General features: G+C 47.3%; 1 protein-coding gene across 2 annotated transcripts in view; it reads left to right on the top strand.

The window, feature by feature from the left end:
• The window catches only part of EPHB3 (EPH receptor B3), an 87,311-nt gene that overhangs the window by 16,724 nt on the left and 43,003 nt on the right, over positions 1-27,584 (top strand). For both annotated transcript variants that reach the window (XM_083612765.1, XM_083612764.1), the window contains exons 2-3: positions 19,674-19,738; positions 23,709-24,381. In XM_083612765.1, coding sequence (XP_083468891.1) covers positions 19,674-19,738; positions 23,709-24,381 — 738 coding nt within the window. The remainder of the gene's footprint in view (positions 1-19,673; positions 19,739-23,708; positions 24,382-27,584) is intronic.

Genomic DNA, 27,584 nt, shown 5'->3' with positions numbered 1-27,584 from the left:
GGGCTGATGGTAGTTGTAGCCTAAAACATCTGGAAAATGCCTGGGGAAGTGTGAGTGTCTCTGGCTGAAAAAGCCTCTGGTCCTGATGCTGAGGATCCAAGCGAAGAGGTGGTTCACCTGTTCATCTTTTTATTATGCTTGCTCTAGCAGCCAGCTCTTCCCATTTTGCTCCTAGCATGGCCTGGGACAAGTAACATAGTTCCTTTTTTTTTTTTTTTGGTCCCTCTCACAAAGCAGCTACTAATCCACCTTCCCTTTCTTCCCTCTGCCTATTGTCCTGTAATTAAAAGAGTTGGATGCAAGGACCAGCGCTCATTGTCTGCCTATAATGGGGCTCTGCCTGAGCTGGGGCCTTTAGGCGCTGCTGTAATATGAGAAGCAATGATGAGAGAGAGAGAGAGAGAGAGAGAGAGAGGCTGCTTTGAAACGCTGGCTTTGTTTGGGACTCTAAATGAAGCCGCAATCTTCCCATGCTGCAGGTGGAGCATTTGAGTCGGATGCGGGTCAGCAAAAATCTGAAAATGGGACAAGGATGCAACTTGCGTCAGGGACACGTGCCTGCTCTGCTTAGGTCAGGGGTCAGCTGATCTGTGGTGCTCCAGGTGTTGCCGGATTCTCAAGTCCCATCATCCTTGCTTGAGTAATGGCCCAGCTGGCTGGGGCTGTTGGGACATACAGTCGTACCTTGGAAGTCGAATTGAATCTGTTCTGGAAGTTGGTTCGACTCCCCAAACGTTTGGAAACCAAAGTGTGGCTTCTCATTGGCTGCAGGAAGCTCCTGCAGCCAATCAGAAGCTGCGGAAGCCCCGTTGGACGTTCGGCTTCCAAATGAACGTTCGAAAACTGGAACACTGGAAAATCAGGTTTCGATCATCCGGGAGCCAATTTGTTTGGGAGTCAAGGCGTTCAACCTCCAAGGCACGACTCTACATAGTATCCTAGATGGTAGAGTTGGAAGGGACCCCAAGGGTCATCTAGTCCAACCCCCTGCAATGCAGGAATCTTTTGCCCAACGTGGCTCTTGAACCCACAACCCTGAGATTAAGAGTCTCACACTCTACCGACTGAGTTGCCTCGTCACTGTAGGAAGCTGCCTTGAGCTGAATCAGCCCATTGGCACAGCTAGCTGACTGCAGTGGCTATTCAGGATTTCAGACAAGGGACATTCCCTATTTTACTTGAAGATGCTATGGAAACGTCTAATTCAGCAACACTTGAAGAGCTGCAGGTTCCTCACCCCTGGCTTGCTTGCAGGTGTGGCACCAGCCCTGCACAGATGTTGGAGTCTTCATGCCATCCATGCCATCTGGGCACACATGTTGCTTTGAGAATGAAGGCACATGCATTTGTGTCTAAAGTATGCACATATGAGAGAACCTGGGTAAATCTGGGGTTGAGAAGGCACATCTGTTTGAGACTGAGAGGAGATCTGACAGCCATCTCTCTTCAAATATCTTGAGGGCTGCCACATGGAAGATGGAACAAGCCTGCTTTCTCCTGCTCTGGAGGGCAGGACTCGAACCAATGGCTTCAGGTTACAGGAAAGGAGATTCCGGCTCAACATCAGGAAGAACTTTCTGACAGTAAGAGTTGTTAGAAAGTGGAACAAACCCCCTCAGGAGGTTGTGGACTCTCCTTCCTTGGAGGTTTTTAAGCAGAGGTTGGATGGTCATCTGTTAATGGATGCTTTAGCTGAGATTCCTGCATTGCAAGGAGTTGGACTAGATTACACTTCCAACTCTAAAATTCTAGGATTCTTTGTATGCGTAGGGTTGTGCGAACAGTTGAGACTTGCTTACCCGTGTGCGAAATGATCCGGGTCAGAGGTATTGAAGCAACACAGAGTTGTGCCATTTGCTTACTCAGCAAATGTTGATCCATTTGCATTTTGCAGTGTGCGCTGACTGAATGCCTTCTGCCTGCCTCATCTCCACTGTGGTACATGATTAGGAGGAACATGCTTAAACATGCACATGTCTCCAGCCAGGTGGGACATGCAAGTGAAACGATGGTCTGCGCAACTGCATTCACCAGTTGCGTTCAGACAAATAGCACAGTGTGTGTAACTGAACATAAACCTTTGGGCAGCAATGCTGCTGGGAGCTAGCAAGGGCTTAATTTTAAGGATCTCATCTAATCTGTGGCACCCATCATCCCAGAGCTAGCTGTGGTGGAAGAGAGTTGTGGCCTTTCCAGATTCCCCATCCTTGTCCTAGAGCGTTGGAACCACCAACCAGAGAAACTTGGGTTCTGATCTGCATTCAGATGTGTTGCATACTGGGTGGCCTTGGGACAGTTGCTCACACTCAACCCAACCTGCCCCACAGAGCAGCTGCATGGATAGAACAGGGACAACCCCACATAAACTGCCCCGAGCTCTCTGGTGGAAGAGCAGGATGGGAATGCGACGAACAGGGCGTGTGTGTGTGTTCTGGTTTGAAAACGAGATGGTGCAAATAAATGAGGAATGTTGTGCAGGCTCGGCTTGTTTTCTGCATGCACACACTCTGCAAAGCTTGGGTTTCTGCAGAATCCTGATTTTGAGAAAAAAATGCAGACAGGAACAAAGGACAGGGAGGAGACTAAAGGATAAGTGTTTACCAATGTGGGGCCCTTAAAGACACAAGGGTAGGAGAAGGTACAGCTGCTTCCCTACAAATCAGTGCAGGCTTACATGGAGGCCTCTTGCTTTACCTGCCTTACTACTGAGGACTAGCAGCTTGTCCTTTTTAAGAAGATTGGGCGGGTGGGGAGAAAATCTGTTAAGTTGTGGGCGAACATATCAGACGACACAGCAATTCTTCCAAAGCAGCTCTTTATTTGCAAGCTGGAACAGAACTGGCTGAGGAGCTCAGTCAGCCTGCTTATATAGAGCTCCAGAACAATGTAACTGTTGCCATTTTCTAAAACTATCCAATCACTGAACGTCACTTTCGACCCTTCATTTGCATAACTATCTACAGTATCCCCCCTGCTGGCCCAGGGTGAGAACTTCGGTACATAACAAAATCCATTGTGAAACCCCTATTCTGGAGCTTTCTACGTCTTTTTTGTTTCCTGCAGTCATCGCTCGGGCTAGCTGGTCACATTCTGGGGTTGGCAATAGGTTAGTCTGCCAGCTCTGATTGGCAGTATCACTTCAGGCCCCAGGGTTTCAGAGAGGGGTCTTCCCTAGTCCTGTTGAAGGAGCCATGCTTATGAATCTCTGCCACTCTAAGAAATGCAGGAGGCGGTATTTTCTCTTGGCTCTCCCAACCAGCCCTGGCTCAGCTTGTCTGCCACAGTTAACAACGTTTGCAAGCGAATGCTCTGAGAGAGGTGTCCTTCCTGCTCCTCCCTCTCCAAGGAGTGGCTCAGGACTCCCAAGCTTCCCCCCACTCCGGTTGTTTTTGCAAAAGTTGCTCTGCCGTATAACAAGTACCTGTCTGATGGTATGTGTTGTCGAGAAGGGAGGGAGGCCTCACGCCTTCCTTGCTGAGTGATGCTGCTCTGCAGTCTGGATAAACACCACCTACCCATGCGCTGAGGCTGTGAGTGCAAGTTGGGGCCTATTTTGCATGTGCTTGGCTCGGGACGTGAGCCAAGGCGGTGGTGAGGATGCAGCCTGGGACTCTGCGACTTTTCCCTGGCGGTCCTGCACGGAGGGATACCCGAAATGCGGAGGGAGGAAGGAACTCACTCAGCAATGAAGCTGTGATAGGGATCGCTCAGAGTTGTATTTTGGAAACTGGGCTTTATATTACCAGAAGAGGAGAATATGGAGAGAGTGGACAATACCTCAAGGACCACCTCTCTCCATTTGAACCAACCTGGACCCAGGGGTCATCCTCTGAGGTCCTTCTTTGTGTGCCTCCTCCACAAGAGGAACGGGCCTTTTCTGCAGTGGCTCCTCCTTTATGGAACGTTCAACTGGTGGTTTCATTACATACCTTTAGGCGCCAGGCAAAAACGTTCTTCTTCCACCAGGCCGTTGGCTGATTGCAGACCCTCCAAGTGTCCCTATTTTCCAGGGACATCCCTGATTTAGAGAAGCCATCCCGGTTTCTGATTTGATCCCAGAATGTTCCACTTTTCCTTAGGTTGTCCCTATGTTCATTGGAGAAATGTTGGAGGGTATGGAGTTATCCGACCCCCAAGCTGCCTGAAGGCAATCTTGTATAGGGAATATTTTTAAAAATGTTTTTATATATGTTGGAAGCTGCCCAGAGTGGCTGGGCAACCCAGTAAGATGTGTGGGGTATAAATAGTAAAATTATCATTATGGAATGGGCTATTTTCATCGGATAAATGTTGGAGGGTATGTGATTGACATCCAATGCCCTTTTGAAATGTGTTGTGGATTATTGGTTTGTTTCTGTTCTTAATTTTATCATGCATTTTGTGTTTTTGGGATTGCAATTTTATGTTGTGAACCGCCCTGACATCTACATATAGGGTGGTATACAAATTTAATAAAGAATAAAAGAATAAAAAATAACTTAGGGGAGGCCAGCTATCAAGAACGTTTGGGGCCATAACTCAGCGGCAGAGCTTGTGTTCTGCATATAAAAGGTCCCTTGTCTCCTGTCTGCAATTTTTACCCCAGAGTCTTCCTTATGGGTCAGATCTGTGCCCTACCTGGGCTCTGTGCATCCTCTAGCATTCTATGTTAGGGATAAGCAGACAGGAGACTAGCTCAGACTTGGTGTGGATGGGTTTAATTCTCAAGAGAAAAAAAGCCTGTTTTAAATGCTTGTTCCTTTTCCCACTTGTGTTTCCTACACAGTGGGGCAGAGTAATTGGTTAATCTGATCAGAAGAGAGCATGTTATGTCAAAACTTAATAGAGCATTTTGTTCCATGTAGGAGAGTATTGCTTTGTATAATTTTGCATATAGAATCTGGAAGTTGTTGTTTTTTTACCAACTTTTAGGATGCATCCAAAAACACAGTACTTATTTATTGGATAACTGCTCACCCTTTTAAGCTGCTGAGCCTTATAACGATGCTAACTGGAAGTGAATCCACACACACAACGCAGCACATCACCCTTTATTGATCAACCCAAACCTTTCACAGTGTTACTTCTGGGTGGCTGTGTGCCGTGTTGTTTCTCTCGTATTACATAACTCTCTGTGGCTCTCTCCACCCCAGCCACACAAATCGGCTAATAGTCCAAAGATTTTCCTTATTCTCGTCCACTGGTCTTCAGCTGGTGGGCTGGGGCTGCCCCAAAGGTGGGTTGCAACACAGGAGCAAATGCAGGCTCTGAGATTATGCAGTGGGTCCCCCCAATGCAGAAAAACTGGGTTCCTGGGTCTAAAAAGGTTGAAGATTACTATTCTAGTCTCTGTGCTTTTAGAGGCAACTCAGAAGGCCTGCCTTCCAGAAGGGATGGTACTAGGGATGCAGGGCGCCACGACAGGTGAAAAAAAGAAAAAGAAATGATCTTGTGTTTATATAACAAGATTATTATTATTATTATTATTATTATTATTATTAGCTAATTAAATTTGTATACCATCCTTCATCTGCAGTTCTTAGGGAGGTTGGGAATTGTAGTCCAAAATGTCTGGAGGGCACCAGGTTGGGAAAGACTTCTGAACTCTGTAGGAGTGCAATACCATGCATGTCTGCTTGCAGAAGAAAGAAAGATACATAGCTCAGTTGGTACAGCATGAGACTCTCGGTTTTGGGGTTATGGGTTCGAGACCCATTTTTGGCAAAAATGTACGTGGATAGATGACAGGATGCATACAATATAAATATGGTGAAGGGCCTTATGGGTACATTTTCCCATTTTTTGCTTTTTTCTCTCTTATATATTTTGGTTCTTTTAAATATTCCTGTATTGTAGACTACTTTGATCCTGATTGTATTTTATGTTGAAAGATTTCAGTAATTATTATTCTTTTTAAAGGAAAAGAAAGAACGAAAATTCGCTTGGTAGAGCATGAAGCTTTCAGTTCCAGGGCTGTGGGTTTGAGCCCCCCATAGGGCAAAAAAAGATTCCAGCATTGCAGGACATTGGTTGAGATTTCTATGATTCTAAGTCCCATTGACTCGGTCCCAGCTGAGCGCATACAAATTAAGGAGGAGATAATTGCAGAGCTCAAGCAGAGAGGATGCAAACCTGAATATACAGGACCACCCAGGTGTGGCCTAGTGGACATCCTTTTCCTCCTCATCTCCTGAAGGCAGCAGCTGGCTCCTACTCCCTGGCTTCCAGTGCCTGTGATGACTTGTCTGTCCTTAGCCCAAAATCTCCAGCCCATCATAATAATACAGCCGCCTGCTTATTGTGTCACAGAGGCTTATGTGTCATAGCACATAAGCAAGAGTTGTTGTGTTTCTGTTTTTTCTTTTCGTTCACGGCGGCGATGCTCATTTAGCGCTGTACAAATCTAAGTGGCTGGTCTCAAAAAAGATGATTTTCCCGATCCTCCCTCCCCCCCCCAAAACCCCTGGTTTCTTGTTTACATTAAAAGAGTTCCGTTGCAATGTTTTTGATAGAAAGTACTTAGTCCAGTGTTAAGAGATTGTGTAGCGTTCACAGGGCATTCAGATTTAATGTTAACCAAACTGTTGTTGTTGTTGTTGTTTTAAAAAAGAGAGAAATGACAATTACAAATGGGGGGGGGAATCAAAATTTTATCAGCTGCTTTAGTTAGGAATAGCCAAGCCCTCTTTTTAAAGTCTGGCTTAGGAGAAGGGTGTGTGTTAGCTCCACACCACAATATTAAGTGAGGCGTATTAGCAGACAGGTTTTCTGTATTGACAAACGCATTGTTTTGACAAGCTACCTGTCTCCCTCCGACAGCTCACTTACGACCTTCAGCGCTGCTTCTTTCTGCAGAAGTATATTTTATACGGCGAAGAAACCAATAATCTTATTTCTTTTCTTTTTTAAGGTGTGTAACGTGAGGGCATGAAATGCTAGCTGCTGCTGCTGTTTTTTTTAAAAAAGAAAATTATCCTGAGTGAGTTATGAAATTGTAGGCCAATTCCTTTTTTTTGGGGGGGGGAGCGGTGAGCGAAGGGAGGAAGCCAAAAAGAAGACGCATGGAACGAAACTGCCCACTTTGCAGCCTGACTTGCAGCAGCCTCTGATCTCCTGCAGGGGGAGCTGGCACATAGCTTCTGCCGACGCATTAAAAGTGGCAAGCGGATGGGTTTCCCAGGACCCCTCTTTTCCGAAACGTTGCAGAGAGAAGGCGTTCATGGGTCACGGCCTTTCGTGGGCCTGGAATAGCTTTGCCCTGACAGCTCCGGTCCTCTGGGGAGTGCCAGGCGGGAGCGCATGAAGTGTGCACATCCTGAGCTCTCAGCGCTTTCTCTTGTCCCCTTCCTTCTCCACCCCGACATGAAGGGCTTTGCTTGCATCTTGCAACGGGTCCTATGGCTTGGTGCTCAGACCTTCTCTTTCGCTGCCTTTCTCCCCCCGCCCCCAAACCTGTCATGGCCGCTTCCGCAGCGCGCAGCCCTTCTGAATCTTTCATGAGATGTGCTTTGTCAGAGCCGAGGGGTTCTCCTATTAAGCTGAGAGGCACAGGGACTCATTCCTCCTGCCAGCGGTTGAGGTGGGGCAGGTGGCCAGCTGGAGGTGAGGGGGCGGGAGAGATAAAAAGTCCCATTTTCTCTGCTGCTTCGTTTCAAAGCTGTTTTTTGAGGCCATTATCAAGCAAGCGTGTTTGGGCTTTGAAGTGCACAAAGGTGGGGTTGACCTGGCCGTGAGTTTTCCTCTTGGCAGAACTGGAATGGTGATAATGAAGTATACACTCCCAAACTTTGGTCTCTGTCTCTCTCTTTTTAATTAGGGAGGCTCTGTGATGTTTCTTTGGCCGCCTTGTAGATTGAAGGCACAAACTCGCCTCAGCCAGGTGAGGGGGAGACACACACCTGAGTTGTGTTTGTAGCCAAAAGATGGTTGCACCCATCTGTGCAAACACCATCTTTGTTCAGCTTTTTTTGTTTGTTTTTTTTTAACAAAAGTAGGAAAACGGAGGGAGAACGGATGGTTTCAAAGGCAGCGGGGGCCGTGTCCAGCCAGTCTTGGCCAAAATTTTGCTCTTCTGGATTGTATCTCCCATCAGTGGAGGATGTGAAAATTGTAATCCGAATCGGCTGTAATGCACCAGGTTGGCAGAGGCGGTGCCAGTCTCTGTGTAACTTCGTGAGAGGGCAAATGCGCCTTCCCTTTTCTCAAAAATAAAGTGGAGCTAGATGAGCACTCCACCTCTGGAAAATGATCTTTTCTCTCTCTTACTCTTTTCAAAACCTTCTTAAAAGAGCTATTAGAACATAACTGGTGAAGGCTCCATTGGTGAAGGCTGGTTGGAGGAGACTTAAAACTGGTGCTGTCATGGGCACTGTCCAATTGGTTCCTGCGACGCTTACACAACAAGCTTTTCTGCATAGTGCTGTCAGTAAGTAGCAGTGAGTGAGGAATCTCATTTTCACGACGACATTTTTGTGGTTCCGACTGCAGAGACAAATGACACTCCCGGCCCCTGCTCTGCAACAGGAGAGTTATCTCAGGATAAATCGTCTAGATCCCCCGCAAAAAAGCGCAACAGCTTGCAGTTTTGTGCATGAAACACCCTGGCAGTGTATGGATTGGAGATGGGCCCTTCGTCAACAAACAGCGATAACTTCTTACCAGGAGAGCTGCCTTCCCTGCCCCAGAGTGTGCAACTTTTTTGGAGATTGGGGACGATGAAGGTTCTTTCCAAAAGGCAAGAAGATTGGCGAGAATTTGAAAGCTTTGCAGGGCAGGGAAGCACACAGGGGCTGACCCCCCAACTATGCTGTCGCTCTGTGTGGCTGACGCTTTTGCATTTGCAAAAAAACCCGCATGTCAGCGGGAAAAGTGCAACCTCATGTTCTCTGCCACAGGCGGTTTTTTGTCCTGGACAAAGGCACTCTCTCCAGAGGCCTTTGTGATGCTGTTCAGAATGTCACTGGGATTAATTGTGCCAATAGGTGCCTGAATGCAGGGAGCACAAGGTTGCTTGCTGCGGCCACAATTACCTCCTGAGCTGGGCAGGGAGTCAAAGCTTGGGCAGGGGAGGTTCCCCCTCTTTGGGGTCAGCACTACCAGTTGGATTGCCGGCCTTGGGGCTCCCGCTGCAGGGGTGATGAAATGACTCTTAGGCTTACTTCCTTGTATGTGGGTAGAAGCGCGACACAGTTTCAGGGGTCATAACTGCTGTTTGGGTTACCTTTATAGCAGGAGGCATGGGTACAGAAATTCACAACCATACCTTGTGAAATGATGCTACAATGCTAGCATTATAGAGTGGGAAGGAATCCCAAGGGCCATCTACTCCAACCCCCGGCAATGCAGGAACAGTGGTCAAAATTAGCCAGATGTGTTTTGCAACTGGAGCAAGACCGATTGTGGCCAAATGGAGATCTCCATCTGGCTGGCCCCTCCAGCTTTCTCCAGCAGCTAAGCAGAATAGCTTATTTATTGCAATTTATATACCACCATTTTCTCCACGGAGTCCATTGGTCACCCACTTCCTCAGTTAATCTCTACGATGACCCTGTGAGGTAGGTTAGGGGGCTGTGACTGACTCCAAGGTCACCCAGTCAGCTTCAGGACTGAGTGGGGATTTGAACCCCGATCTCCCAGGTCCTAGTCCGACACTCTTAAGCACTACCCCACAGTACTTCCTACAGTACTTCTCTATAGGGCAGCTATATAAATTGACTAGGTAAATACAGTCATACCTCAGGATAAATACGCTTCACGATAAGTATTTTCAGGTTGCGCTCCATGGCGACCCGGAAGTAACGGAGCACATTACTTCCGGGTTTCACCGCTTGCGCATGCGCAGACGATCAAAATGACGTCACGCGCATGCGCAGAAGTGGCGAAATGCGACCCGCACACATGCAGATGCGCTGTCACGCCTTACGTTCTGTTCAGAATGCGAACGGTGCTCTGGAATGGATCCCATTCGCATCCCAAGGTACCATTGTATTGGAGAGAGCAAACTATCACTGGGAGAAGGATCTGAAAAAAATTCCTTGAAGCCTGAATTTGTTTTATTCTGGATTGTTTTATTTGATGTTTTAATGTCTTGCAAGCTGCTTTGAGATTTTTTCCCTTTAAAATATAAAGCGGTATAGAAATGAAAATAATAATAGTAATAATAATTTTAATTTTAATAATAAACCACATTGGGGGAGAAGGTGCCATTTGGCCAATAGTTTATATATCTATGAGTTTCTAATAATGGTCCTGCCCACATCTATCCCTGGCTGGGCTCGAACCACCAACCTTCTGGTTAACAGCCAGGCGCATTAACCCATTGTGCCACCGTTGAGTCGTTTTATGCGACAACTTAGTACACTGCTGCTTGTCCCGGGAAGCCCCCCATAGGAAAGAGATGTGAGGAAAACGTCTCTGTGAGAGAACAAGCAAATGGTTCCTTCCCTGTCCTGGTACTTGCTTCTGCCATTGAGTTCCTGTAGCCTCTTCGCCATTGCTCTTGAATATGCTTGCCAGTCTACTTTGGACCTAGTCTCTGGCTGAAATCTATCCTCGCAATCGGATAGTTTCTTGGAAGGAGGAGTGCCGACCTGCTGGCGGAGGTGGCAGGCTGGAGCTTCTCCCCCCGCCCCCCCGCCCCTCATAAAAGGCATTACCCTGCAGTGCCAGGCCCCAGCCTGCTCTTTCAGCAGCCAAGAACGTTGCAATGGCCTGTGATGTCGGTCCAAACAGTTAGTATCTCTTAATGAGGTTCTGACTTGCCCGCAGTAAAACTTGGAACCAGGAGTCTCAGTGAGGAGCAGAGCACCTGAAACAAGCTACAGGTTGCATTTTGCCCCTTATGACTCGGCACGTATCCCGGGAGAATCGGTTGGCTCAGCCGCACCCTTTGTTCTACGATATCATCTGCCTCCCCCCCCCCCGCTTTCTACTTTCTCCCTTTGCTGTGGTTAATCTTTCATTCCTCGCTACTCCTTTTCTGCCTGTCTTAAGGATATTCCGCAGCTGGCAAAGGATGCTTCCAGACATCCCTGACCTGGAGCTTTGGGCATGCCGTTTCAGAGCTTCCAAGCTTTGTGGTTCAGATGGAGATGATAGGAACCTTGGAAGCTCCACTGGCCCATCCAACTCACTATTGTGAATCTCCAGGATTTCAGGCAGGTTCTTCTTCCAGCCCCACCTTGAGATGTTCAGGATTGAGCCTGGACCTTCTGCATGGAAAGCAAATCCTCTACCATTGACCTATGACCCTTCCCAATGGTGTCTTCAGTAGAGCTGGGTGATATAGCGATATATCGCCCAAAACCGTTTTGACACCGTAATCGTTGACCTGGCAATATATAGCAAATGATAATGATGTGCTATGCAAAAATCACAAGGCAGGAAAAACCATGAAGCCAGCCAATGCCCCAAATAGCTCCGTCCTTGTTTCAGACATTGTGCTATATCAAAATCTTTCATTTATATCCTGCCTTCCTTCCAGCCAACGTGGTTCCACCCAGGCATTGATTGACCAGACCCAGACCTGCTTAGTTGCAGCAAGATGGTGGCCTCATGTCCTCGTATTGTGTTATTAGACAGGCTAGAGATGGCAGAGTTTATGATACAGATAAAGTTGTATCGTTTCTATAATATTGTTCTGACTGGAAGGCCAAAAAACCCTCTTAATGTTGAGGGTACAGTCTGTTTTGTCTGTGTGGTGTTGCTTTTCCTTGGTGTCGAGGGAGGGGGTGTCTTTAAGCACCACCCGTTTTCCTCCTGTGAAACAGGTATTTTGTTCTGGGGAGGGATCAGATAACGTCATTTGACGTTTGGATCTCAGACGCAACCTTTCCCTTGCACTCATTTTCTTTGGGAAGCTAGGCGTCTTGCGGCAGCCGTTTTATGACTTGCCACCTCTTGCCACGGCAGACATTTTGTGGTATAGCCATGGCAGTTTCTCAAATTCTGAAATGTGCCCACAGGCTCAAAAGGTCTAGGAATTCCTGCATCCGTTTCCCCCCCAATATATTGGTCCAAATGCATATGTGTACACACACACACACACACACACCGACGTCTGCTTCCTTTGTGCATGTGTGTTTTCTCCACTGTTTTTTGAGACCATTGCGGAGGATGCGTTTTGCTAATTGCTTTGTAAAATGCAACTGCCTCCCAATTAAAAAATGCTTCACGTGGCGCACAAAAGATGCAACGGGAACGTGAAACTCGAAAAATTCATCAGTGTCTGCCTAAAACTTAGCCGGAGTCTGCTAGGGGGTGCAAATTACGTAGGCTTCCTGGCTGAGGTGTGTGTGTATACAAAGTAAACTGTCTAATGTAATAATTAGTCACAGCAAAACAGACACTTGTGCCATCGTTCACATATAACAAGCATATACTGCTCTGCAAAGCAGTTAAATCACTGTTGGGAGAAGCAAGTTGTACTCTGCCCTCGGGGCTCGACAGTATATTAGTTTCAGTAGGCCTAAGCTGACAGTGAATCAGAGGAGAATTTGGGAAATGAAGTTGCCCTCCGAAAAAAAGCACCCCTCCTTTCCGCACTGTTTTGGGGTGGGCGCTGAGAACAGGGTCAAAAGTGTTTGCCTCTGCAAGGTGTAACGGGGGGGGGGAATATTGTTGCTGCTTTGAATGGAGTGCTGTTTACTGGTGGCACCTTTGTACAATTTGGGGCAGGAAACCAAATGTACTGAATTGGGGGGGGGCGGGCGCTCCATGTGACTGCACCTCCTTCAAAGTAAAAGTAGGCACCTTTAAGCAAGATTCATTAAAACTGTAAGTAGCACCTTGTTTCGCTCAGGTATCTCTGCGTTAGAAAAAGTCTGCATCTGTTGAATTTTAGCCTGCAGTGTTATAAACAGAGGAATTCTGGGAAGGGGCAAAGGGGCAGCCTTATGTCCATTTGCCTTGATGTCTCTCACAGCCCCTTCCCTTTTCTTTCAGCTGCTGAAAAGATGCTTTCTGGCTTTTCCTTCTTTGTCTTCTCGAGCCTCTTCCCCGCCTTTCTTCGCTTTTTTGTGGTTGACGGCTTACCGAGATTTCTAATTAGTGCAGTGATAGTTCTTTTTTTAATTTTTAGCCTCTTCTTGCGCCTCCTTGTTCGGCGCCCGTCTTTCAAGTGAGCTCGTAGATCCTGACAAAATCAGGATGCAAATGGCACGTCTCCTGTCAGAACGCAGCATCTGTCATGGATCAGCACACTCTGGCGGAACATACCTCCGAGAAGGGCATTTCGTGAGGGGGTGTGGGCCGTGTGTGTGTGTGCGTGTGTTGGCTTTACCTTTTGGACATGCGCTGAACAGGGAGGCAAGGTTGACAGCAGGTCTAGAAGTTTCCGCTGCTTTCTTCCGGCTCTTTATCCCAGCGCATGGGTCTCCTTGCTCCGGTCCCCCGAGAGCAGATGAAGCAAATAACCCCCAAAACTGCAGCCACAAATCTAGCCGTAGTCGCTTTCCACTTCAAGCAAGATGAAGATGGGCAGGCACAGGCCTGCAAATACCACCGTTTTGCGGCGGTGCTCGCGTTACTTCAGCTTTGCAAATAAGTTCACCGGCGTTATTAGCCCAGGAAAACTTTCGCTAGCCTTCCCTGCCTCTGTGCTAGCGGTTTCTGACACTGCAAGGAGGGGGGGGGATATTTCCCACTTAATAGAAGCTACCCTGTGTGGTTGCCTGGAAACGGTTCTGATTCGCCATAGGAGACCAGATGATTAGCTATTTACAAGCCTCCATTACAAATGTCCAGCTTTTTGTTTGCCTTGGCTAAATTGGTTCCCCAGGAGTTCTCCCAATTCTTTTGTCCTCCGTGGGTTGTTGCTGCTGCTGAGCTTTTTCAAAGGTGAAGGTGCGTCCCCAGCATCGGTCTCAGTACCTTTTTGGGGGTGCTGGCTTCAGGAACACACCAGGAACTGATATGCTTCTAACACACCTGTAATTTAGGCCTTACAGTTTGAACCAAGGTGTAAAATCTTCCTTGTTTAAATTGATTTTTAAAATACACGTGCAAGTTCCTCCATAGCAAAGGGTGTTACATGGATTTCTGGGTGCCCAGGGTTCTTTGCATAAATACAGAATTGGGAGCCTGGTCATTTTGTGATACTCCTTCTTTGTTTTAACACAGAGAAGCCAGTCCTTTAAAAGCCCACCATTTACCATGTCACATGTGCAGTTTGTCATTGGTGCTCGGGCGCTTTGTGAGGGCCTGAATTGGCTCTGAATCGCGGACTGTGCGAACAGCTGATTTGCAAAACTGTTCTTGGGGACCGTGTCGTTTCTGAGCATTGTGTGTTCGAATGCTTCCCTGCAAAAATAATACCCGCCAAAAGACAAGTTAGCCTAAGCTAGGAGACACTTTGTTCCTTACATTTGGTTTTCTTGGGGGATTTCCCCCCTCATCTGGGGGAACATTTAGCCTTGCAGTCCCCCACTTTGCAGTCTGAACTGATATAGTCCAGGAACAGTTTTACGGCAAGATCTGCTTTCTGCACAGACCAGGTCTGAGTGGTGCCTTGGCATGAGATGGAAACCATCCATCTTCCAGTGCGATCCTTGAGCTTTGATCAGGCTCCAGTCTGCTTCCCCCCCTTTTGGAGCAGCTGTTCCATCACAGCCCCATCTCTGTTCCGGAGGGGTAGCACTTGGATTCCTAAAATCCCAGGATGCGGTGTAAACTCCTTGCAAAACCAAACTGGAAAACTACGGTAATTTCTATCTCACCAAGAGGGTGCTGAAGGGCGATGGGGTGGGAGTGGGAGACTGCAAAAAGGCGGCCCATATAGCTTTGCCACCTACGATGGCGGCACATGGTTTTAATTTTCTTTTTTTTTGCTCCAAAATTCCACTTCTACTTTGGTATCCTTACTTAGATTTGATAGTTCCATATTGCCATGGACCTGTACAAAAACAGTTTCGGCTAATCCATTATTCTCATTTTGTTTACGCAGCACCATCAGTGTACACAGGACTTTTTAGTTTAGAGAATGCCCATAAAAGGTAAAGGGACCCCTGACCGTAAGGTCCATTCATGACCGACTCTGGGGTTTCGGCACTCATCTCGCTTTATTGGCCGAGGGAGCCGGCATACAGCTTCCGGGTCCTGTGGCCAGCATGACTAAGCCGCTTCTGGCAAACCAGAGCAGTGCACGGAAACACCGTTTACCTTCCCGCCGGAGTGGTACCTATTTATCTACTTGCACTTTGACGTGGTTTTGAACTGCTAGGTTGGCAGGAGCAGGGACTGAACAACAGGACCTCACTCCATCGCGGGGATTCAAACCGCTGACCTTCTGATCGGCAAGCCCTAGGCTCTGTGGTTTAACCAACAGCACCACCTGCGTCCTAGAGAATGCCCATAGAACTAAAGAATTGTAGAGCCATCTAGTCCAACCCCCTGCGATGCAGGAATCTCAGCTAAAGCATCCCTGACAGAACCCAGATATGATGCCTCTGATATAGTCAACAAGTCCTGCTTTCCATCTGTTTTATGTCACCTTCTATATCTTCACAACACAATGTGAGGGAGGTCAGGCTGAGAAGTAAGCAAAAACTACGAGAAGTGAGTTTAAAATGTGAAACTGCACATAACCAGCACCTTTCCTTTTTGTTCATTAAGGTTCCCAAAATGTTTTCCCTTTGGTTTTTCATAGAATCATAGAATACAATTCTATGGGACCCCAAGGGTCATCTAGTCCAACCCCCTGCAATGCAGGAACGTCAGCTACAGCATCCATGACAGATGGCCATCACAACCTCTGCTTAAAAACCTCCAAGGAAGGAGAGTCCAGTGGGAGTCTTTCCCACTGTCAAACAGCTCTTACTGTCAGAAAGTTCTTCCTGATGTTGAGTCAGAATCTCCTTTCTTGAATTCATTGATTCAGATCCGAGCCTCTGGAAGAGGTTTATGGTTTACTTGGAAACATGGTCAATAATCACCAGCTAAAAACAAAGAAAGAAAAGCCTGCAAACAAGACTTTTGCCCGAGAACAGGCAATGGAGGAAAGGAAGGACAACATAGAATCATATTTGGAAGGGACCCCAATAATCATCTCGTCCAACCCTCTACGATGCAGAAATATTCTCTTACGGGGACCAAACCTGCAACTTTGGCGTTATAATCAGAATACTCTAACCAGCTGAGCTATCCAGCTGATGGCATAAAAGAGCCGTGCTGGATCAGGCCAGCGGTCTATCTGGTCCAGCATCCTGTTTTCGCATTGGCCAACCAGATGTTTGTGGGGAGCGTGCGAGGAGGACCTTGGAGGCACAACAGCCCTCTCCCCTCCTGCCGTTTCCAGCAAGGGGTCTTTAGCGGAAGCGCACTGCTGCCCAGCAGCGGACAGTGACGTGTGGCAGATGTAGGCTAAGACACTCGAATGTAATCCAAAGTGTGCCTTAGTTTGGGGCGAGGGATTGGGATGGAGGCTAAAACCAAGACTGTGGAAGAGGTGGGCTTTGAGGAGGACTCTGAAGAAAGTTGACATCCCTTAAGTGGGGTGGTGGTGGTGGTGGTGAGGAACCTCTGTCTTTGCAGACTGCAACTCCCATTGTCCCTGACCATGTTTGCTGGTGCTGTTGGGTGTTCAAGAACTTTTAGTTTCCTACCCCTGGCTTAGGTGATCTGGAAGGGAGTCCCAGGCAAGAGAGAGGGAGGGAGAGACAGGAACCATTTCTAGATTTAAGACAAGATTCAGCATTCTGGCGCACTGTGGGGAGTGTTTTGGACGTCCATGTGCTGCATTCCGCGGCACTTGTTTTCAGGGCAAAGCATGGGTGGTATGCAAACCACTTCCAGCACGCGCAAGTTTCCTTTCAATAAACGCGGAAGCCCATCAATCATGCCTTTTGATGGGAGATAGATCACTCGGTTGACAGGCCATAAATTCCTCACTTTTGAGAGCGGCATGACGGTTTCCTGGCACAGTGCATATCTGGCCTCCCCTCCACAAAGCAGAGATGGTATCTCAGTGGCGGAGCACATGTGCGAGGTGCTTTTTGGGGTTTGCTCCTGCCCACTCTTCATTGGGACTGCACGTGTCCAACCAGTTCTGTAAGGACCAGGGGAAAAACACCCGCCACCATGTCCTCCTTTGTTTATCGTGGCTTGTTTGTTTTGTAAAGCAGGAGTTACTTTAAATCTCGACAAGTGAAAAATTTGTGCAAGCCTTTGCTTGTAGCAAGGGCGGGAAACCGGCAATTCTCCAGATGTTGTTGGACTACAATTCCCATCATCTGCAGCTAGTCACAGGGGTCAGGGATGATGGGAGATGTGATTCTGTGTTTTGGGTGTGATTCAGAATAAAACTGGGCTGGTAGTACTATGAGTATTCCCGAAAACAGCCACCAGTTAGATGGTGTTTTCTGGCTGTATCTCTCTCTCTCTCTTTCTCAAATGTGCAAAAGTAATAAAATTATGCTAACTGCTACTCTGTGGGCCTTGGAGACAAGGTAATTAGGATAGGAGCTGCATAAAGTCATAATGTCTAGCTTTGACTCTTGCATTGTGAGCAGGAAGGTCCCAGTCACTTTGGGTGACTGTGATGGAGAAGTTTTGTTCCACCGAAGGGTGCCAAGGGTACAGCGACAAACAAATTTGTCCATTCCACTTCCCATCCAATTCTCATTATTCCCAGCCTCAAGTCTGCCACATTTCTGCATCAGTTTGTGATTTCATTTTTTAAGGGAAAAGGCCTTGAGAAAACGCAACAGCAGTTTAGCACATTTTACTGCTCATCTACACATTTCCAAGGCAGTTTTGCCTCGTACACACATTTCTTAGCAAGCAATTTCCCCTACTATAACACTTTTCTGTACGTTGACAAAAAAACAACCACTACCATGTGTGCTTTTATACGTGCATGTTCCCCTAATGCGTGTACGCATTTTGTATACATTTTCAGGGTTGAAGAACTGCCTTGCAAAATTAAGAGAAATGGCAGGTTTTGAAGGGCAGCTGTGTCTCAGTTTGCACATTGTTTCAGGAAGTCCAAACTAGGGAGATTTGCGTCAAAATGTGAACCGAACCGAACTAACTGTGCCCTACAGGGTAATCCCTTGTGGCTGGCTTCCTCGAGTCATTTCCCCATACTGCCCGGTCTCTCATGATACCTCTTTGCAAGGACAGGTACTCAAAGCCTTTTTAATAAGACAACCAGTCATGAACTGGGGTCTAGTTTTGTGATGTGTGCTTGCTATGCTGCTGGAACGCAGCTGTGTTATAAACTCTTGCAGCCGCACAACTGTTTTTGCCACGCATCTTATTTTGCCCCAGATCTTCCCTCCCTCCCCCCCTCTCTCTCAGCTGATGTTATCAACCTGCTAGTGTTTGGTCCTCCTTGTCAAATGTCCATCTTTCTCTTGTCGCGGATGCTGGCAAGCTGCAGAATGGCCTAGCACTACTCGGGGTCAACCGTCTTTGGTTACGGCCCCGACAAAAATCCCAAATGCGCTGTTGTTCATTCTCTCTCTCTCTCTCTCTCTCTCTGTTCACCCCCAAGGCTGAGGCTGGGACTTGGGAGGCTCTTTGGGGAATGCTGACAGGGAGGTTTTGGCTGTTAATCTGCTGCTGGAATGTTGGCCAGACAGTCAAATTCTCTCCCCCCCCCCCCTATTTTTTGAAACGGCACGAGTGAGCGGCGCATGCGAAGCTGCCTCCCTGCTCTTCTCTTGCTGGATAAACCTGCTTCAGCCTTCGCCGCCCTAGTCACGGGAAAAGCACTCCTTCTACCAGCGCTGTGGTTAATACATGCCAGCACTGCCAAAGTCTGGGAGAAGTTGGAGGGGAGCTTTCCCTGCCTCTTCTGCCAGGTCTGCGCAGAAGTGAGGAATGGGAGAGGTCAAAAGGGTGGAGGGAGGGCAGTCATTAGGGTAGACCAAGCGTGTAACTCCAGGGAAATCTCCTTCCTGAAGGCAAAACAGCCCTAAAGTTCAGCCGTAACAAGGACCCTTGTTGTCCTGCAATCTTCCCACATCCCATTCCATCCCAGGGTTAAGTTTTCTATTTTTAAAAAAATAAGAAATGATCTCTAGGGGCTTGTGTTATGTGTAGGTTTCTGATGCTCTTGTTTCTTCCTCTCCTCCTTCAAGTGCCAGGGCTTAGCTCTGGAACCTGTCGAAGGCAGCAATGGCATGTCACAGAACATGTACAAAGTGCCATCCGCTGGGCCAACACAGGCAGCGTCCCCGTAACTGGCTGCAGGTGAAAATGCATTCTGTGGGATGCCCAGTTGGCTGTAATCTATCTGCTGCCTCGTTTTTCCATGCCAGGGGTTGTGCCAAGCTGAAGGTCCCCTTTGCTGTTTTCCAGAAGCGGAATGGTCTCTTTTGGTGTAATTTGACACACGTGTTGCTGTAACGCGTTTTATTTTATTTGTATTAAATTTGTATACCGCCCTTCCTCCGTAGATCTTGGGGCTGTTCACAGCATAAAAACACAAAATACATAATAAGTGCAAGAACGAAAACAAACCAATAACCCAATGATGTTAATGAGAGTTTTCAGTCTATTGCTGATCTTAATCTTTTAAATGGTTCTTTTAAACTGTTTTTTTTTTGCCCATAATTTAATTGTGTAACTCCTTGGGTAAAACCTGCTTGTGGTTTTTATTTTTTACCTTTACAATTAAGCAGTGTAGAAATAAAATAAAGAACTTTGTGCAACAGTGACTTCCAAGTTGTGTGTTTCTCTCTCCCACCCTCTAGAAACTCTGATGGATACGAAGTGGGTGACATCTGAGCTGGCGTGGACGGCTCATCCCGAGACTGGGGTAAGATGTTCCATTCTCCAAAGGGGCCCAGGTTGGAACCAGACGTGGGCAGAATTATGAGCCACACTGCTTTTGTCTGCCTTTGCTCTCCTGTGCTAAACTTAGGTTTAGCTTAATCAATAGAGCATGAGACTCTTGATCTCATGGTCGTGGGTTCGAATCCCGTACTGGGCAAAATATCCCAGCATTGCAGGGGATTGGACTAAATGACCCTCGTAGTCCCTTCCTACCCTATAGTTCTGCAGTTCGTGGATTCACCTGCTATTCCTAAATATTGTTTCAGCCACCCATGTGAATTCCTAGCAATTGCAATGAGGGTAGCCCAAAAAGGCCACTTAGACCTATAAAACCCTGGAAATCAATCATTTGCAGAATTTGCCTTTTGAGCAGTATGCACCAGGGCAGTGCTTATTCACATCAAACCATAGTTAAACAATAACTATGGTTTAACGTGACATGTCAGCGCAGACTTAAAAAAAATATCATAAAATGTTATAAGAACGTCTGCTTCAGTCTTACTGTAACCCAAATGATTTTTTAAAAAGCAGAGTTCTTAAAAAAACATTTCATAGATTTGTGTAGCAGTGGCTGGTAAAGGAGGAAGTGGGATAAGTAAGGGGCAGTAGGTTGTGTGTAGGGATGAGCTGTGTCTAGAGCCTGTGAAGGGAAAAGACAGAGGTCACCATAACAGGGAACCAAAAGATTGATTCTTTGGGGAACTGTAGTCACGTGCAGAATAATCATAGGTGATTTCTTAAAGTTTGTGCTCCCGTGTCATGTTAAAAACCATAGTTATTGTTTAACTATGGTGTAGCGTGAATAATAATAATAATAATATCTTTATTGTCATTGCCCCCTCTCAGGGACAACGAAATTACTTGACTGCTCCATAAAAACACTAATTAAACACTAATTAAAATGAGCTGCGCCATAGTGCATTCTGCTTAAAAAAGCTCTGCTTTGCTCTTCCCCTGCTTATTTCTGGAACAGCAAATCACAACAAACCACAGGTCTTCACTCGTTGTGTCGTCTGAACCTGAGCTCATGGTTTGTTTTCTCCAGAGATCCCACAAGCAACAAGCCGAAGAACAAACCTTGGCTACAGCTCGTGGTTTGTTTGGAAAGAAACAAACCATTAGCCCAGGTTCAAACTAGCACAGCAAGTCGATTCATGAGGTTTGTTGTTCTTGATGCAGCCAGGAGTGTGGTAAGAGTGAACAGCGTTCTCCGGCATGCTGTTGGTTCAGATTAAACTACAGTTACATTAAACCATAGTTTAATGTGTGAACCATGCAGATATTTCTGCAAGCAGTAAAAAAAAAAAAGCCCTCTAATGATTTGATTTTTAAAGGGAGATGGTTTTGTGCCATTAGCCTTGTCCTGCTTCTGCAGAAAATATTGGGTGTGTAGAATTATAAGAAGCCTTGGGGGAGTTTCAGAGACTGATATATGTCAGCTGTCATCATTCTGTCAAACTCTAGCATGACCAAAGAGCAGGACCCAGAATAGGAATGTTCATAAGGAGCAGATTTAATGACTGGGGTCACCAGGGCCAAAGAGAGAGTTTAGCCACCTCGGTACACTCTTTTATTTTATCCTATATACAGTGGTACCTTGGTTTATGAACTTAATCCATTCCTGAAGTCCGTTCTTATACCAAATCCATTCTTAAACCGAGGCGCGCTTTCCCTAATGAGGCCTTCCGCCTCCGGTGCCTTTCCACCATTCAGCTTCCATTCGTAGACGGAGGTAAAGTTCGCAAACTGGAACACTACTTCTGGTTTTGCGGAGTTCATAAACCGAATTGTTCATTAACAGGACTGTTCATAAACCGAGGTATCACTGTAGTTGGATGGTCTCTCCATTCAGTTCTATGGGGCAAATTAAACTGCAGCCTCCCCCGTTGCACAGGCTGGCCTAGTCCGCTCTTCCGGGGATTCCCCTCTCATGTATTTGCACATAAGTGTACATGCATGCCTGTGTGCAATGCAACATATGCAGAGATGCACTGCGTCACCATCAGGGTATATACATCTGTAGTATATGCAGATACGAGCACACACAGAACACTTGCCATAACCGGAAATTTGCTAGCAAATAATAAAACGGCAACAAAAATGGGTGATCTTGGTTTGCACCTTTCCTCATAACATCCAAACGTGTCCTGGGGCCGCTGACCTCCTGTTTGTTCACCAACCAATATTGCTGAATGGTGCTGCTCATTAATAGCATCATTGACTTCATGACCACAACAAAAGCCTGTTGCAAGTTGTTGCAGGCAGACGCTGCGTGACTTCATCTCTTCCCACGGCTTTCCCTTTTGTTTCTGTGCTTTCGTGGGGTTTTCGCTACCACCCATGAGAACTAGAAACTTGATCCCTCCCCCCAATATATCATCTCCCCCAAGCAATGAAAGCTGTGCATTTGGGGGTGAGGGGGTGAGGAATGTTCTTCTCTCCAGGCAAGTTTTCAGCAAATCTTCCTCACCCTCCAGCTTCCCCGCCAATTGCATTATGGGTCCAGGGTTTGGGAGCCAGGGATGAGAGCTCTGTTCCTGGCCAAGGTTTGCATTTCCTCCTGGAACATTTTCCGTGGGCTGCATGTCAGTGTTGGGTGTGGCCAGAGGCAAAACTGGGTGAATCAGTGAATTGGGACTCTCTACGGTCAGCTACATTCCAGCCGTGCAAAACCAGATTTTTATATTCTAGTATGAAAACGGCACAGATCTACTGCCTAGAGTTACCTGCCTTCACGTAGCTTCCAGTTTGGGCTTTGAGATGGAGCCAAGATTGCTAACGGATGATGCCCATGCAGATTTGGTTTTTTAATTTCACCCAAGGCTTGTGTGCTCCTGCCTCTGCAGCTAATCCCACGTGCAACGGGTATTAGTGCCGATTTAACAGGAGAGAGGGGCCTTAGCTCTGCAGTGGGGAGCAGAATTTTGCAAGTAGCACATCCCAGGTTCAGTCCTGGCACCTGCACTCAGAGGATGTTGCACTTGACGGGCTGGGAAAAGGCTTAAGCTTGGGAAACCTTGGGGTGTTTCTCTGCCAAAGAAGGCAACCCAGGACTGAAACCAGCTGCCAGTGGGGTCAAAGGGCTCTGTGCCCTGATGTCAAGTGGGCTTGTGGGCTTCCCAGAGGCAACTGGTTGGCCACAGTGGGATTTAGGAACCCAGGGGGGCTGCCTTGCACTGATCTGTCATTGGTCTAGCTCAGTCGATCCTGATCGGCAGTGGCTCTCCAGAGATCTTGGGTAGAGGTCTTTCCCTGCCATACCTGGAGATCCCAGGGACTGAGCATGGGACCTCATTCAAAGCAAATACTGTACCACTGAGCTACAGTCCTTCCCCATGATTTATGGCGGCAACCTTTATGTCCTTGCATCCAAACTTTTCAGTAGCAAATAGCTTACGTTTGGAAGAATCTCAGTGATATGCCTGGTTTGCTTTGCCCTTCTTAGAGTGGCTTGAATTTTTCGATTTTCAAAAATGAGGGGTACTAAAAAGTTGAAGCATGACTCAGGAAATCAAATAGCGTTTTTGGTTAAATTATTATGATTTTGCTTTGCTTGATAGGTGGAATGTGTGTGAAATTGCACAGAAGTCGTTAAAACTGCCAATACTTGCAGTTATATTACATATTACTATTATTAGTATTTATAATTACTATTATTCAGCATTACCTGACAGTTTCATAAGGTCGAATTAAAATGCTCTGGTTTTCCAAAAGCTGTTAAACTTCTTAATCAGATGTAGACTTGCTAAGCCAAAAGTTATCCAGTCACAAAAATAACAGCAGATTTGAATTCCTTGCACCCAAAAACATTTTTTCTAGGAGAAAAAATTTGCAAAAAAGTAAGTTTCTCCTCCCCACCCTTAAAACGACACGCCCTACTTAGCCATGCCTCCCCTTTCTCTCATTAAAAATAAAGAAATAATAATGGACCGGTGTCATTTAATTTTGTGCAGTGGGAAGAAGTCAGCGGCTACGACGAGGCCATGAACCCCATCCGGACGTATCAGGTGTGCAACGTGCAAGAAATGAACCAGAACAACTGGCTGCGCACCCAGTTCATCGAGCGCCACGACGTCCAGCGCGTCTACGTGGAGCTGAAATTCACAGTGCGCGACTGCAACAGCATCCCCAACATCCCCGGCTCTTGCAAAGAGACCTTCAACCTTTTCTACTACGAGTCGGACACGGACTCTGCCTCTGCCTCCAGCCCCTTCTGGATGGAAAACCCTTACGTCAAAGTGGATACAATTGCCCCCGACGAGAGTTTCTCGAAGCTGGAATCCGGCCGGATGAACACCAAAGTCCGCAGCTTCGGGCCCCTTTCCAAGAATGGCTTCTACTTGGCTTTCCAGGACCTGGGAGCTTGCATGTCGCTCATCTCCGTCCGTGCCTTCTACAAAAAGTGCTCCAGTACCATTGCTGGCTTTGCCGTTTTCCCCGAGACCTTGACTGGAGCGGAGCCGACCTCCTTGGTCATTGCTCCGGGCACCTGCATCCCCAATGCGGTGGAAGTGTCCGTGCCCTTGAAACTCTACTGTAATGGCGACGGGGAGTGGATGGTACCCGTGGGAGCTTGCACCTGTGCTGCTGGGTATGAACCGGCTATGAAGGAGACTCAGTGCCTAGGTAAGTGGTGGGCTCCCTCCTGGCATTCCTTGGTTGCATGTGTTGAGACTGTTGTTTTAGTTCCTGGCTGGTTTGCCCAATGTATGCTGCTGGTGTAGACATTTTGATACTCGGGGGAGAAAATCTTAACTCTCTCTTTCCCGCCGCCTCCATCCCCAAGGGTCAAAAAATTAATTAGATTACGATTTCCGCCAGCTAAACCAGATGTCTCACCTGACTCATAGTAGAGCCGGCTCATTGTTAATGGTGTACACCATCATGGCAGTCTTAGCTTTTGTCTTCGTACACAAAACTGTGCAAGAATCTTGAGGCTGCAGCACTGGCAGCCGCCAACAGTGGTCAAGAGTGGGGCAAAGGCAGCATGTCATGGACTGGTTGGAAGGCAGGAGAGGCAAGAGCCTTTTAAGGTCTCTAGAGTCCGCACTGTTTTTCAGGGCTTTATATGATCAAAAGCAGCACCTTGTCCTCCGCTCTGGAACGATGCCACCATCCCAGGTTCCTGCTCTCTCTTTATGCAACTGACAGCTCACAAATGCCAGAAGTGTGCACACACACCACTCTCCTTTGAGCCTGACCTCCTGACATCTTAGCTTTAAAATTAAAAGGTCTCTGTTTCTGGGTCAGAGCCTGGGCACATTAAAGCCTCTGAGGTTTGTACTGGCCTCGTCTCGCTAATACCTTCTGCCATGGCGAATGTCTGGTGGGCGTTTGAAAGTCTAGCAGGTAGCCAGAGATGCTATAGGAAGCAGCTTATCTCTGCTTTCTTCCTTAGCACTCTTTCCCCCAATTCCTCTGGTCATAGAGTGCTTATTTCAGTGTCTGGAGGTTATCTCCCGAAGTGTAAATCCAATTGACTCTGAATCAAACAAAGCCTTGTGGTATTGTCACGGCAAGGCGGCGCTGGGATACTGAGGAGCAGCCGTCCGTGGCTTGGAGGGGTAGCCAGAGAAGCAAAAGAGTGAGCACTGCCTGCTGCCAGCTTTGAGGCTGAGAACCTGGAATCGTAGAACCGTAGAGTTTGAAAAGGGACCCCAGGGGTCATCTAGTCCAGCCCGCTGCAATGAAGGAGTCTCAGCTAAAGAATCCCTGACAGATGGCCACCCAATCTCTGTTTAGAAACCTCCAAGGAAGGAGAGCCCACCAGTTTCTCAGGTTGTCTCGCTCTCAGGAAGTTCTTCCTTGTGTTTAGTCGGAATCTCCTTTCTTGTAAAACCTGTTCTTTTGAAAAACATGTCTGTAAAACATGGCACCTGCACTAGGACATTGACTCATGCTCTGGGGTGTGTGTGTGTGTGTGTGTGTGTGTGTGTGTGTGTGTGTTTTAGTGCTTTTGTAGGGAATGCGAAGTATATCATCACGTTAACACTTAATCACAGCTGCAAAAGATCTGGGTACTTGGAGGGCAGGGAAAATGGGGAAAAGAGAGAGAGAGAGAGAGAGAGAGAGAGAGAGAGAGAGAGAGAGAGAGAGGTCTCTCCTATTGTGCTGTTTCTTGGCTCAGGCTGCCAGAGTGTGAATTCTGCCTGCTCCGGATCCCAGCCAACAATGCAAGACACCTATCTTTGAGAAGTCCCTTAGTGTGTCCGAGCTTTTACATCACATTGCTCTGAATTTTTGAACAAGGAGAAGCCACCTGAGCTGCATCTACCTGCTCCAGAGCTCAGGGCGGTACAAGTGACCACCGCAAAAGGGAAGATCGGTAGGAATCTGCCTTATACTGCCTAGCTCCTGATTGCGGACACTGACTGGCAGCAGCTGTTCAGGATTTCAGGCGTATGACTTTCCCAGCAGGTACTCAGAGATGCTGGGAAGTGATCCTGGGACCTCCTGCAGACAGACCAAGAACTCCCTGACCTACAGCCCTTCTCAAAGGGAGGGAGAGGGCTGCCATGGCCAGGAAAGGTCAGCTATGGGCCAGGAGCCCCTGGATTTGTAGAGCATATCCTGCCCTTTGGCAGTATCAAACTTTTAAGCCACAGCCAGTCTCAGGTGGAAGTCTCTTTCTGATTCTTTTGGTGGTTGGGAAGGAGAACTAATTCTCCTGTGCACTGTGTTTTGTTTCAGTTCATTAACTCTCCACTCCCACTTAATCACCTTTAGGGTAATTTTTGGAACGGTAGATGATTACTATTTTGCTTCCGCGAATGGGAAACGGAGGCTGGTTATGTGTAGTGTCCAAGGCAGCCAAGGGGACTTGTTGTTGACGCGAGAATTAGGCTTAAGCCACTCACAACCTCAGAGGGTTGTTGTTGGAGATCAAATGAGGAGCTGAGCAGGGAGAACCGTGTCTGCTGCCTTGAGCTATTCGGAGAAAAAGGTGGGATAAAAAATGCAATAAATGAAGAAATTGATCCTGAAAGGCCCCTGAAAGAGCAGTAGAGTTTAGGCCGCGATCCCACACCCACGTGCCAGGGAGTAAGCTCCATTCAAGTCAATTGGACTTTCTTCTGAGTAGACAGGCATCAGATTGCGCTCTTCATTGTGCTCCTTCCCCCCTGCAAAAACAAAACAAAACAAGAAAACCCAACCAGGTATTTTATGTCTGTTCTTAACTTGCTCTGACTTCTCCAAGCCTTCAGGAGTGAGCAAACTGGGACTCCTAAATCAATCAGTCAAGAGAACCTGCGTAGGCAAGGGGAGGAGATTCAGGGTGCCTGCAGGGGAGACTGCAGTGACAACAAGAACTGTTGAATATTTGGCACTGGTGGCTGCCAAGATTTACCTCTGGAGGGTTATTCTCAGGGAGAGAGCTTCTGCAAAACCTGAGCTTAGTGGGGTGTCATGTCACGTGTAGGGGAGGTGGAGAACCTCAGGCTCAGGGGCCAGATGTGGCCCTCTAGTCCTCTCTGTTAGGCCCTTGGAACTCTGCTTAGGCCACATACCTGCCCCAGCCACATCCTCTTTCTCCAGGCCACTCTCCTTACCATCCTTTGCTCCGTAGCTTAATCTCAGGGTTGTGGGTTTGAGCCCCATGTTGGCTGAAAGAGACCCGCATTTCAGGGGGTTGGACTAGATGATCTTTGCAGTCCCTTCCAACTCTACAATTCTTTGATTCTAAGATTCACAACCTCCTTGAGTGTTCTTGCCTGGCTGGAATGTGTCTTTGGACTCTAATAGTGACTCATTTGCCTGATTGGTGTGTTGGGCGTGTGATTTGTGTGTGTGGAAACCAGCCCACTTGAAGGTAATGGCTTTCTTTTCTG

This window comes from Podarcis filfolensis, assembly GCF_964270895.1.
Source record: "Podarcis filfolensis genome assembly, chromosome: 5".
Taxonomy (NCBI): domain Eukaryota; kingdom Metazoa; phylum Chordata; class Lepidosauria; order Squamata; family Lacertidae; genus Podarcis; species Podarcis filfolensis.
The sequence above is the reverse complement of the archived record's forward strand: the minus strand, read 5'-3'. Positions and strand labels throughout refer to the sequence as shown.